The 14,588-nt window shown below is 44.1% G+C and overlaps 1 protein-coding gene across 4 annotated transcripts in view; it reads right to left on the reverse strand.

Annotated features, from left to right (window-relative positions):
• LOC144476188 (kin of IRRE-like protein 3) overlaps positions 1-14,588 on the reverse strand; it is a 243,802-nt gene that overhangs the window by 40,739 nt on the left and 188,475 nt on the right. For all 4 annotated transcript variants that reach the window (XR_013494983.1, XR_013494982.1, XM_078192847.1 and 1 more), the window contains exons 3-4: positions 6,781-6,964; positions 4,492-4,627 (exon numbers count right to left, since the gene is read on the reverse strand). Coding sequence is in view for 2 of the 4 variants with exons in the window: in XM_078192847.1 (XP_078048973.1) it covers positions 4,492-4,627; positions 6,781-6,964 (320 nt within the window). In the remaining 2 variants the exon portion in view is untranslated. The remainder of the gene's footprint in view (positions 1-4,491; positions 4,628-6,780; positions 6,965-14,588) is intronic.

Below are 14,588 nucleotides of genomic sequence, written 5' to 3' on the forward strand. Positions count from 1 at the left end.
CAATTAAAGTGACATTTTTTGCTAATAAATATCGTTCGTAATATCCAAGAGTAACTCTGAATTTTTATTAAGAACAACTCAATTAAAAAATAAACTATATTTAGAAAACATTCGAACCTCTACAGTTATCCTGCCGTTATCAATCCGGTATCGCGAGGATTCCCGGAACATATCAGCGGTCCGTCACCGATCACATTCGATTTATGTCCAGGCGTAATGCAACGTGAATTAGATCCAGAGATAGCGAAGAGTTCGAAGCAACGTGGATCGCGATGCAACCCGTCGCGGAATTCGCGGGCCGCGACGGCACGCGCCGTGAACTTGCCGACGAGCGGCGAAGTTTCACCGGGACGATCCGCGCGGGGGTCGCTCTCGTTTTCCATTCGCCTATAAATTAATTAACGTTCTCTCGCGTAGCTTATCATCCTCCGTCGAGCCGTTATCCCGTCGTTTCGTTCCGTCGCCGAGCTTTCTGTTATTTCTGCGCCCCCGAGGGTGCAAGCAAACCGTGCAGCTCCTTAACTTCGTCTGGATACCTGGCTCGGAATGGATCATGATTATTCATGGGCAGCCGGAGAGTCGAAGGGTGAGGCGGCAAGAGGGATGGGAGGGCGGTTCAAGAGAGATAGGTAGAGAGCAAGCATCGCTTCGGCGGGATCCGCAACGGTGCATTACGGGACGAGGATGTTCGCGCAGGGTGAAACGAAGCCGGTTCGCGCTGCCTGGTACGGGGGCGCGTGGGGGCGTGTGCATACCCTATCCCCGGTCCCGGCCCCGGCCCCGGCTCCGACACGGGGTCAGAGATATCGGTACCTCTTCGAAATAATAGCTCGGAACCGGTGCGCGAGCGCGCGCGCGCGGCGAGCGGACGAGTGCTCTTTTCCATCCGCTCCTTCTTGCCGTTCGTTAAATCCCCAGTTACGATTCATAAAGCCGGCCGTTCCGCCCCCTCGTCCACGGCAACCGCGAGCTCCGCGGAGAATTCAATTTAAAAATCCCCTTCGCCGCGTCCACGGACCCGCCGTTTAACCGACCCACGCTGGCCTGGATCGTACTTCTAAGAACCGGCGTACGCGGCGCACCACTTTCCTGCCGCTTTAATCACTCTATTCGATATCGTGTCGCGAAAGTGATCGGGAACTGATCCGTGTCTGATGCTGTTTTAGAAAACTAATACGCGCTTCCAAATTTTCAGCACGGTAGAACTCCACTTATCCGAACTCTGTCTGTTGGAACGAGATTGTAGCCAATGCCCGATTCAGCGAACTTCTAGCTCAACTCCTATTATCCGCACCACCGACGGGAGTTACTCCAATTATGGGAACACCTAGTTAATGCGAACGTAAACAAATGTGGCACGTTTCACTTTTGTTTGTATGGTTAAATCCATTTATCCGAGCCCCGGTTATTCGAACGGAAAGGTAGAAGCTCTGGGAATAAGAAGCGGACTATTATTCCAGGAAGCTCTTATATATATCTTACCCTAGGTATTAATACAAATCTATCACTGATTGCCTCATGTAAATGACGTTCTATTGTAATCATTCATTGTTCGAGAAACGAAAACTGTTTTAGAAACTCTTTTCAAGCAACATTTATTCCGATTTTGCGCGGAGGTTATTGTAATATTTGATGCAAGTAACATATGTATTGAATAAATGATTCATAAATGCATCATTGTAATCTGAATAATCATAGATTAGGAAATTAGCGATCAGTCATTGCGACGAGTTTCACATAGCAGTCGCATATCATTTCTATTGTGGTCAACTTATTGCAATCATACTATATATTATTGTATCTGTATGCTGCAACTGTATATAGATTGTAACTATATATTACTGTAACTATGTGCAAATTGCAACGTTATATATTACTGCATCGAATTCACGTATCACGAATGTAAGCCGTGTTTTCATTTTCCTCGAATCTGGCCGCTGCTGGACCTACGATAACCAATCTGAAACGAAAATCGTCGGAATTAACTGTTTCAAAGTTCCAATCTACGTTTCGAGCACGCTCCACGTTCTAAGCTGAAACGTTGAAGAACGTCCTCTTCACGCGTCTAGAAAAGTAGTGATTTGAAAGGTATGCCCAACACTGTCAAAAGGAAGCATTCCCATCGCGTTCGAAGTACGTTTCAGCGCCGTTCGATCGAGGAGGTCTGCGACCGAGCGCCGCCGAGTAATTACAGCCGGTAATCGTTCGATTATCGAGAAACCCTTATCGGAGCGGAGGCGCGAAAGACACGGGGGCTGGAATTAAGTCGTCCAAAGTCCGTGGGAGCGGAGTCACCTCGGAACAGCGCGAGCTAATCGAACGAGCCCCTGAAAAAGAGCGGCGCGCTACGAAGAAACGGGGGAGGGACGGAGGCGGGCCACCCACGCAATCTAGACGCATTGAAACGTTTTTCTCGAAAACCGACGGCTCCCGACGATCCACCGAGCACAGCTGACTGCTAAATGACGGATTCTTTGGGCGGACGAACGGTTCCCCTGGCTCGCCGAGCTGCGCCCACTTAATCAACCGCTCATTTCGAAATGAGAAACATTTACTTTTCCGCAGTTGGTGCGAACCGCTGAACAGTGAAGCGAAACATTTCCTTGAATCGGGCGATGCATGAAGCGATTAATAAAATAAATTTAATATATCGTGTGTGTATATTTGATTTATTTGCAGTCGATTTGACGATTTGATTAATCGCAGGTATTGGCAGCTAATATACTGGCTATACTTCGTAAAACCATACCGTCAAAGGGATGAATTTAAGTATTTTAGACATTGTGTGGTTTTGTGGAGAACTTGAAATCCTTAATTGATTTACAATTTTATATATTTGTTGTTAACACCATTATTAATAAGATATAATAAACTAATAGGATTCAGAACTTGTAATTATTGAAAATGGAACAACCGCAAAACGAAAAGACCAAAATTTTGGAAGATAGCAAATGCCAATGTAAAGTTCAATTCTTTGCGTTTTCTTATGCCACGATCAATTGTTAAAGACTTGATGAAGCTACAATATTTCAATAATCGATTTTGGCCGATGACGTCGGAGAAAACAGATGTTTCGTTCCACTGTGCAGAACGGATGCGGCTGCTATCGACGGTCCCGCAAGCTGGTCCTGAAAGTTGGTCCTGAAAGCTGGTCCCGTTTGGGTCAGCGTTTCGTCAATGAAACGGGAAAGATATGCAAACAGAGAGCGGAGGGAAAGAGACGGTCAGAGGGAAGCCGGCGATGAAGTTGGTCTGCTCTCCACCTTGTCTCTCACACCCTCGCCGCGCTCTAATTCCATCAGCTGTGCTTGGTAGACCGACGCTACAGTAAGCAAGCAAACCATGCAAGATACAGTAGTGTCCGCTTAGTGTCCACGTTTCTTGCACAGTTAGTGGTCACGCGTTATCCCCGCCACGACTTTACGACTTCCGTGGCACTCAGTGACTCTCATTTTCCAACCTGGCGAGGTTCGAGAGATTTCGATGTTGGATTTTCATGGAAACTGCTTTCGTAAACATCTATGATATCTATGGTACTTTGTGCAAATATAATTGATCGTTAAACTTCACTGAACTTAGGAGCATATTTGTCCATGTTCTTTTTGGAAATATGACTTTATATTGTGCATTTACTCTGTTGACATTGTTGCGTTTATTAGAATATTTTCTTAAATAAAGATTTATGGCAGAAAGTCTTATACACTGCAGATTACAGTGTTTTCCCTTCACGTATTTTGCTAAATAAAATCCATTGCATCAATGATTCCCATGTGTAAAATATATGATTTTATCCTATGATTTCAAAGCTACCAGCAACTAGAGTGAAATTAGATAGCCTGCTTTTAAGATAGAATTTTTATATTTGACTCCTAACCCATTACGATCGCTCTCAATTTCACTTTCAAATTGCTGAAATTATGAAGGTGTTATCTTTTCTTTTCACTCGATTGATAATGTATCTAAAGGGCTTGGCCCGTGAAGAAAAATAAATAAATAAATAAATTTTAACACAATTCCGATGGATCACGAAAATTCTCGCGTTTTCTGTCCTAGAGCCTACGACCATGAATTTTCATTCTTATCAGTTAAAGCAGTGTAAAATATAGCCGGCTATTAAGTAAAATTAGCAATAAGACCACTGATCCGCAATGTCTTGAGAAACGATGGCAAAAAGAATGTAAAAGCTCTAAGTAAATTCAGCGTTGGCATTCTTCTAAAGCAACACGTCGATCGCTTTTAGAGCCCGTTAGGTCTAGCGTTAAATTGGCTTTTGTAAACTGGTTTCTTTGGAAGGAGCGTTTCAGAGAGCGGCAAAGTTTGACCACGAAATCGGCAGCGAGGAGCGGCAAAGATTGCCTTTGATATCGATCGACACGGCCCCAATTTCTCGGGGGGTGGATCCAAACGGGGGAGGAGAAAAAGGTCGCGGCGAGAGGGGTCGCCGGCGAAACGGTTAAGTAGTACGGAACCAACGGTGCAGCGATTACGAACCATTTAATTAGAGGCGAAGGATTCCCATACCGCGCGCTGCAAGTGAGCGTAGCGATCTCACCTGCTCGAGCTGTCACGTTGTTGCCGGGCAGAATGAGACGTTCCGCGTACTCTATCTGCGGTCGCTGTGGGCTGACTGCAACGAGAAAATTAGCTCCGGTTAATTTCGCCGAATCGCCCGTTCAATTTTTCATCAGGCATCAAGCGTTTCAAACGGCGCGCGCTGCCTGAACGAAACTCGACGTTCGAATTGTGAAAAATGTGATAATGATACGAGCGGCTTAGAGCCATAATAACGTAAGTTGCGTCACCGAAAAATTTGTCTTATGTCATGAAATGTTATCTAGACATCGCTGTTCTAATTCAATATTGAGACATTTTTAAAAATAGTATTATTATTGTATTTAATGCAATAGTGGTATGTCTATAAAAAAACCATTCATTGTTACCAAACTATTATTTGAGAAAATAAAAAGTTAAATGCTTGTTTCTTGAAACTTTTGTTATTGAAGCATATCTCAGTATTGAAATAAAAGAGCGATATGTCAAAATATTAGAAAGATGAATGAAATAAATTATAAAATTACTTTAAATTAACTTAGCTCTAAATTATCTAAACTTTTATTGTTTCTTATAAAGAAGAAACTTCGAACGTAGATATCTGGGTACTCAGCTATTTTCGACTTGTTAAAACATTGTCCATCCTTTTGTTGAGAAATAGAAAAATTGCCGTAGTTCTACTATTTTCGAGGAACAAATATAAATCATGATGTCGAACGATTTTAACGACAATAAGTGTCATAGAAAAATTTTGGGTATTAACGCGTGGGCTAAACCAGTGACGGGAAAATTAATAGTAGCAAAGAATTCACTATACGTTTTTTTTACGAGAACGTAGATAGGACATGTGAAATTGGCGCAGGGACTTTCCGGTGTCAAGAGCTACACCGATTTTCAAACCTCGACATTGTAAATCGAGCGTCGAAAAACGAGAACAGCGCGTGCGACGATAATCGAAAGAGGTTAAAAAAAAAAAAACATTTGCACCGAACACTGTGACGCGACCGAGTTCGTGCAGAGAAGAATAAAAGTGAATGGTTTTATCGATAAACGAGCAACTTTATCGGCGCCGCGCAACAGATTTTCAGCCAGCAAAAAATTGTTGCGGAGAATAATGTTGTTTTCGATATTGTGCCCGATTTTTCGCCGATTCCCGTTGTTTCGCCGCTTTACACCGGGCCGTGTGTCCGCGCGCGCGTGCGAGCACGCCATTGTTCGGATATATTTGATCGGTAATTTAATGAACTTGGATTTTCCAGCGAAGAATAAAATGCGAATGTTTCGGCCGTGACGCATTCGGAGTCTACCATAGCGGTGATTATACGATAATTACTTTCGTTGCCATTTTCGCCGCGGATTTAGAGCCCAGATATTTTTGAACGACAGCGTGCGCGCCGCCCCGCGGATTGGTTGGTTTGGTGAAGCATTAATCTCGGCACAATGGGGAATAACACGCGATGGAATGCAACGAGCTTCGCTCTCGCGATTGTGGCAATTTTTTCCTCGCTAACAGTACGCGAATATCCGACGCGATCAAAATTGAAAACCCGGGAATTTTTACAAGCTGCGCGTTTCGTACCGCGGCACGTTTTCGACGACTCTAGTAGCGGTGCCCGGGTCCGTTCGGATCCTCATCTGTTTTTCGTTCTATTTCCAACAATCGACCGGCACAGTTTTTATTCGATGTACAATAAATTCGTGATAAAAAAAAATCGCAGCTCGACTTTCGAGAGGTTGTTGTAAAGGGAAAACTGTTCTCCATAAGATCACTTTGACGCAAATACGACAAAAATTGTCTACACTCCGTAAAATCGTTCCTCTATTTACCATTCATTTTTAACAATGCAAATGACACAACTGCTGTTCGATATACAATTAAACCATGAAAATAAAATTCCAACGTTTGAGAGGTAATTCTGAAGGAAAATCTACCCTCCATAAGATAACGTTGGTGCAATTGCATGAAAAAATGTTTCCAGCTTTGTACAGTCGTTCGAATTTGTAAAAAATGCCGAAATGCCTGAAATATGCCTTTTTTAGCTTCCTACTCTATTTCGCAACAATAAGATAAGACTTTATAAAAGACAGATTCAGAGTCGTGAAAATAGAGAGTTCACGCTTTAAAACGAGCTGAGTGAGATTACTGTACGATTTTTTTCCACGAAGTTACAGAGATTAAAAAGTCGACTTTATGGCATAGTTTGATGAATTAGAATGAACGAATCTTACCTCTGACGACCAGCCTCGCAGGCTTGGATGCCAACGCGTCCTGCGTGGTGAAATCGCTGGCAGTGACCTGGCACTGCCATAATCCGTCGTCGAAATCCAGGGTCGCGGATCGCACCCACAACGAGCAGTCACCGATGTCCGGCGAGCCGACCCACTCGTACTTATTCAAATGCATGCCGATCGGCTGAAACAATTCGGTTGCGGTGATCAGTTCTTGCTGTCCGCTGCGCCGATCAATCGATTAGCGGCCGACAGACCCTTTAACCCAGTTTAAACCCTTCCTCCGGCCCGGACCAACCCTCGCGCGCCGTTCGCCTCGCGGCTTTTTCATTCATGGTTGCGTCCGACGCGGCCGAGCTTGCTATCCCTCGCCTCTCCAACCCCCCCGACAATTTGCTCCGCGTCCGTGCTGCTCGTTACACAGTGACACGATTCTCTGACGCTGTTATGGTACTACAGTGATTACCGGCTACGAGATCGTTCCACCGTAAAAAACACATTCTTTGCTAGCTTTCGGTCCGGCCTGGTTTACGATACGGTCGGATGGAACACGAACGTTTCTCGGATGGTAAACTGGTTGAACGGTGTTTTCAACTGGCGTGCAGTTAGCATTGGCTTTAGGGTTCTAGAAGTCGTAAGTGCGCGGTCGTAAGGAACTCTTGTGCCTTGACGGGCTTCGGTGAAGCAGGAATTGAGGCGTTTCGAGTGTGAATAGCTTATAGTTACTAGTTTCTAAAAGTTTCTTTTCTTGAAGCATTATTATTACTATTACTTCTTTACTTATTATTATTTTTTACTAATTATTTTTTTAAATTACTATTTTGTACTTATTATTGTCTTTCACTTATTATTTTTTAGTTATTAGCAAGAAACGTTGGCGTCCGAAATAAATGTCATCGATAATAGATATCTGGCAGGAAAAGTGTTACTCTAAATATATAGTTCTGTGCTTTCATTTAAAAACTGTGTTTTCTTATTTAGTGCTTGAAATAAATTCTCTTCCCGATTCTCTTAGATTGGTCGAAGTATAGTGATCGATGTACAAATTAGTAAGCTTATGGCAGCTGAAGCATTAACGGAACACGGTCAGATGGTGATCTCGGCCACGGTCCACTCGTCGTAAGGGTGCTGGAAGTTACAGCAAACACTTGCAGCACCTCGATCCTCAATAATACAGCGATTGAAGTGTCCCAATCACGAAGACGCGACGCAGAACCTAATGGGCTCGTTGAGTAACCCATTCCTCCTGGGCCTAGCAGTTTCAAAGACCATTTCGTACACCATTCTCAATCCTTTGCTAGATCGTCGCTGGTGGTCCACGTCTTTGTAAAGCAATCATCCCTATTAGACGCTCGCCTTATGAATGCGTTGATTAAGATCAACCCTTATCTACCGGCGCAGATAGTTTTCCCAGCAACTAAACATTGTACCCAACTGTTACGTAAACAGCTGTAATGTAATTTGACTTCTAACAATTGTAATTGGATCGATGTTGATTCAAGGAACTCCTGCAGTTTCCCTCTACAGCGAAGACAACACACTCGAGAAAGATAACCAGAGGCACTAGAAGCATTACTTACGAATATACGAGGCATATTTGACCGTACACTGGAAGCTAAGAATAACTATCTCTATCCCTTGGACTACAAAAATATGTCAGACTTGTGACAAACATTTCGTACACAATCTACTAAATATGAATGTCATTTATTCCTCCTTTATTATTTTCTTCTTCTTCTTCTTCTTCTTATTATTATTATACTATATCTTTTTTATTATTGTTATATTGCATATTATTTCAGGAATTAGAACAAATAGATAGCAAATAGAGTATCAGCGAAATTATTAAGCACAAAAATGTGCAAATCGACGCAGTTCTAAAACAAATCGCAGTGCAAGGTTTCAACCCGTTTGGGTACCATTATCTTTACAGTTGCAATGAGTAGAACTTTGTTGATAATAAAAATCTGTTAGTAGAAAAATGAAATATATATTTACCGCATGCCTGCATTTACAGAAATATTTAAATATTAATATCAAGAGGACAGACTTTTACTTCGAGTTCAAAGAACGCATGATATCACATCCATGTGATTATTAGTAGATTATTCATCATGTTATTACTAGATTATTCACCATGTTATTACTAGATTATTCACCATGTTATTACTAGATTATTCACCACGTTATTACTAGAACATTATCTAGTAACCAGTTAGATTGTATTCTATTTCATCTCGAATGACAAAAACGATCATTTTTGGCTACAAGCTCTAAGAACAGAAGACGCGAGAATTTTTTGCGATAGTTCCACAATGTGTTAAAAATCAATTGTACAGTATTGACGGGATTAGTTTTGCAATCGCGATGGACAAAGATGGTCGGATCATAAGCAAACAGCTTTGGCCCTTCTATCTAGAGAATCGGGACCAGACCACATTCGATATGCATCGGCGCGTCGCGTTGCGGCGTGTGTCAGCGTTTCGAGCGATCGCTTAATCGACGATCGTGCCTCTCGTTCTCGCCGTGTCCCCCGGTTCGCCCCGGATCGAAATGAATCATCGGCTTCGAGGCTGGAAGCCGCTCTTCCCTTCTTTCTCGCAGATTAATTCGCCGCCGGCAGGAAAGTGCGGCCCCAGCAAGTTTCGCAGTCATAATGTGGCCGTAATTCAAGGATCGATTCTCCACGGTGCCCGTATAATCTACTCAGTCGAGCCACTCTCTTCCCTCCCCGAGCCGTCCCCACCTGTTTTACAGGCCCGTTTTCACTTCAGCCCCGCTCGGCTGATCGTTTATCGAGACCGTCGTTGTAATACTTCTTGTATATTGTCTGAGAGTAACGCGTAACCGGGTGTCTCTCTCTCTCTCTCTCTCTCTCTCTCTCTCCCTCTCGCAAACACACACACACACACACTTCCGGGTTTGACTCTGTACCGCGCTCGCTCAGGAAAAATTTGGTCGTTCGTCATTTAAGGCCATTAGCCGGTTAACGAGTTCCCGTAATCCCCGGCCGACTGGCCTGCCCATGGTAAATCCTCCTTGAGCTGGGTCCGCGATTTCACCGGGAATCACTATTTTTAGGCCGCGCGCCCGATTGGTCCTCCCTTAACACCACCTTGATATCGTATAAATGTTTCTAGGTGAAATTTTCAAATAAACTTCTTTATCCGAGCGCTTATTGTAATATAAATCATATAAAGTTAATTAAAACCAATTTTGTCATTTTTATAAAACAATGCGCATTAATCTCGTCAAGTGCACAGTGATTTGTTATCGCCAATCCAATATAAACCTGTATTTCGAAAGATTCAAACAATTTCTCGAATCAACTTCTCCGAGCTTAATCGGTGATCTCGTAAGCTATCCCTTTAACCACTTTGTCTCGTGATTAAAACTTTTCTGACGTAGGACAATCTCCCCGAAGAGACAGCAAAGTGGAATCTGCCTAATGGTCAAGTATAGTTAGCGAAAAGTTTAACATGCCCGGTGTCGAAAATCAGCCCCTAAAATTCCGACGTGATCAAAGTAATATGATTGATGTTGAAACCAGAGAATTGAAATTTATTATACTGTTATTTTAACTCTCTCACATTCTGGTTCGCTTATATTACTATAAATCACAATTTTCTAAACTAGCCAAAAATCAGCGTCAAGTATAGATGCACTCAAAGTGTTAAAGTTTGATATGAATGAAATTTATGACGTCCATATTTAACATAATGTTCGAATTCTTCTTCGATATCATGAGGCAACGGATTAATAATTATAACATCTTGACTGTTCCTTAGACACCATCATCTATTAAGAGATGAAATCCATCACAATTTTTTCATTAAAATTGTCGTAACAGATTGATCAGATATGTAAACTCCTACATCAGTAGCATCAATTTGTTGCATGAAATCTTTCTTCGTAATTTATACTAAGCTTTTTCGAATTAAATCATTGTGTAAATTGTATTCTCTAACCTAAAAGGTATTTTTAATATTCAATTAATGGATAATAAAAATAATAATTATTATTATTTAATCTCAAATTGTTCAACTTAATTTATAGTAAGTATTTTCGAATTAAATCACAGTGTACATTATATTCTGTAATGTAAAAGGTATTTTAATATTTAATTAATGGATAATAAAAATAATTATTATTATTTAATTCTGCAATAGATCGGTAAATGACACAGTATGCAGATGCATAGACGTTTGTTTAAGGATACGGCGAATTCCTCGAGCCATGTATCACTATCAAAAATGTTCTGCGTAGACAGGTAGGCGCGTAAGACGCTAATATCCGTGTAATTGCGTGCGCCTCGCTTCGTCTGGCGACGGAGAACGTCAACGTGCTGGGAACTCATTATTCTTCTTGTCCTGAGGGTGCACAGTCGTGCCGCGCTGTGCCCTGCCCCCCTCTCTCCCTACCATTCTCTCTCTCTCTCTCTCTCTCTCTCTTTCTACTCTACTCCACACCGCTTTCATCCACGCTCCGTGCAAATAATCATCGCGAGGATTTCCCATTGTATTATTGTGTCTGTTGTTGAATGATAAACTGTACTCGCTGCTCCCCGCGGGAACTGTGTCGCGTTCATTACTAATATAGACGCGGGATGCAATTCGGATGCTGACAAAAATCCGGTTCCTCCAGGAGTACCGCCTGGGTCTCCGATAGCAGGCCACGGGAAAATGCAATTTTGGCCGCGCCGCGTTGTGTACTCGATTCCCCGAATCGTTTGATAGCATTTAATAGAGCGCACAAGTGTTTGGGAAATCCGTACGGCTCGGGTACAGAGTACTCGTACACCTTCTAAAACGGAATCACTTTTTTACGGTAGGTCAAGCGAGCGCAATTTTGCTGGATCGTTGGCTAACAGATTGTATAGGATCGGAACTATTAATAGGTGAGCTATTCGACTGGAAAAAAAATTAGTCGGATATTTATTTCGAAGAAGATCATAAGAGCACAACAATAAAACTTTGAACGTTCAACATTCAATTTTTGTAACAGATCTTCGTCCGAGATTTTATCGTTTTCTAAATCGTAATCAAATACAACGTCTCTGCTGAATCGCTAAAACCAGAATGCAAAGCGGACAACAAAAATCTGGTTACAATGAAATTCTCTGCATGCGTACAAGAACTGTTCCGACACGCCGACCGATTGCAATTTTTGAGAACAATTTTCTAGCCATTGTAAAGCGATCGCTCTAACATCTCAAACAAACTTAAATCACTTTGCCAAATAACGAAAAAGTTACTCCATTTTGGAAGACGTGCGAATACAATGTACGCTATACACAGTACACCGTATATTGTACGTGGTCTAAAGGCGGAAACGCTGCAATCAATCTGCAACGTCCCTGTCGGGCGTCCGGCAGAAACTCGTGATTTAAAATCGAGCGCAGCACGATCTTTTGGCTCGCGACTGCAATCTTGCGCAGCGATCGCAAGTGGATGCTAAGTCAGCCTCGGAACCGATGAACAATCGCGTACTTTGGAACATCCGACAAATTGGTTTGCGCAGAAGTAGGTTTCCCGTACTGGCCGTAGTTCCGGGGAAGTGACGGCCCCGGTAGACAACTCGGACAGCCGATGGTACAGCAGCGTGCCGGAAAAGGTGGGGCCGAGGAGTCACCGTCCGAGAGGGATCGCAATTCGGGATAGTACGTCGGCGGCGCCTTGGCTAGCGCGCGCGCGAGATCCGCAACAGGAGAAACACGGTTGGTGGGAGCGAGGTGACTGGGACTACGTTCCCGTCGGCGGGGAGGGTGGAGAGACGGCTCGGGGCGTAGGTGGAGAGGATCAGAGGGCGAGTCAGCGTCACCGGCGTCATTCATTTAAAGAATTAAAATCCACGCGCTCGCGCGACCATCCGGGAACGTGGCGGCGTTCACTTACTTAACGGAAAGGGCCCTTATTCCCTTTTCTGCCGTTCCTAGTCGGTTCACGGGCTCCGGGCGCAGCAGCAGGCATCTTCGTCCCTCTCCGCCTCGGCAGGATCAGCCGGCACCTTTCCACCTTTTCGTTCGCCTCTCTGTTCTCGGGAGAGAGGGCCGCGACCAGCAATCAGCGTAATGCACCCGCAGACACACCCCGCGCCGCTCCTCGCCCTGCCTGCTCCGTTCACCCCTTTCCTCCCCGCGCCGCCAAGCCGCCACCGGTTCGCGTTCACACAATCGCGCGCCTATCCCACATCGACGAGCTCAGCCACACGCTCGGCCGGAGCGCGGGTCGCGCACGTACGATCGGTGGAAGGAGCTAACGGCCAGGGTGCACACCCTCCGGGCCAAAGGCTCTGATAACACGAACCACCGCCGGGCTCGCCGATCCAGACGCCACGGCAATCTCCTCGAGAGCCACCAAATAGATCGCCGGCAAATCCTCGATGAAAGCCGCTTCGATTTCACAAAATTTTTCATATGCCTCCTCGCGATCGACCATCTCGGCAGCGTCCATAAGGCATCGGCTCGACGTCGACGTTTATCAAGAAGTTTGCCCTGCGCGATGCCATTTCGGGGCAGGCTGGATAATCGGGAGATGATCTTTGTAGATGGTCCAAGGGGCTCGAACCTTGGCCAAGACAAATTTAATAGTGCTTACAATGATGGAGTAATACCTAAAGCAGATTGTACCTATCACTTTCACACACAACGTTTCGACGTTGCAGAAAGCACTGGTTATTAACCCTTTATGGGCATATTATCGTTTTACATAAGTGTCATAGTGGTCTGAATCAGTCTTTTTTAAAGTTTAAATATATATAACACAATAATATGTTTTAATTTTAATGTGAAAATAAAAAAATAAAAGATATAAATAAATTGCTTTGCCAGATCGAAGGTCTTGTAAAACGCGACAACCTTTGTAAGATTGAACTAATTGCCTTGAGCTTTTTTTAAACGATAATTTCATTAGACAATGACAATTGCATTTCGTAAATCTCGGTAACATATGCGTATGCTGAAAATACCATCGAATCGGTTGACCTTGACACAAACCGTAAATAATTAAATATTTTCGCTGTAAGCAAGTTTGGGCCAAAGGAAAGTTTTCTTCGCCAAGTAAGATTAAAGAAAAGAGAATGAAAATAAAGTTTCTAACAGACCTCGTTAATGCATGCGTGTTCCTTTTGCATCTTAAAAATGTGTAGCGGACCATAAACGCACATAAATCTGCAGTCCAGTAATTAGCAATAGTCACAGTTCCTTGGTCGAGCTATGCTAGTGAAACTGTCCTCGGACGGCAAACGAATTAAGAGATTACCGAAATCGCAGGTGGTTCCGTTCGGTGAATATTCAGGGAATCGTTGAAACCGTGGATCGATCCGCGGGAGCCGAGAACAACCCTCTTTCGCCCTCTTCTTTTCCTCCCTTTCGCCGAAACCTCGATACACGGACTCTATCTCTTGTTCTCGAAGTTTCTCCGGCGGGCAGCGGAGGGCGTGCTCCTTTGCCGTGGTGAAAAAGTTGTTAACTTCGAGATTCATTGCAGACTCTCTCTCTCTCTCTCTCTCTTTCTCTCTCCCTTTCTCCCGAGGTATGAGCAGGCCGTTCTGGATGGGTGGCCCGGTTGGTTGCCGGGTAGTTAGCGGCCGCGACTCAGTCAGCGGACTCGCGGCGCAGCGCGGCAGCAGCGGCGGCGGCTTGAATGAGCGTAAAAGGCGCAGCGGAGGGTTGCCTCGCTCGCTTTCTCTCCCTCTCTTCTCGCTAGAAATTTCTCTGGAGGTAAAAGGGGGCCGGCGAAGAAGCCGGATAAGAGAAGCCAGACGGCTATGGCGAAAGAGACTGGGAGAACGAGGGGGGGAGCGAGGGT

Source organism: Augochlora pura, chromosome 10, assembly GCF_028453695.1.
Source record: "Augochlora pura isolate Apur16 chromosome 10, APUR_v2.2.1, whole genome shotgun sequence".
Classification (NCBI taxonomy): domain Eukaryota; kingdom Metazoa; phylum Arthropoda; class Insecta; order Hymenoptera; family Halictidae; genus Augochlora; species Augochlora pura.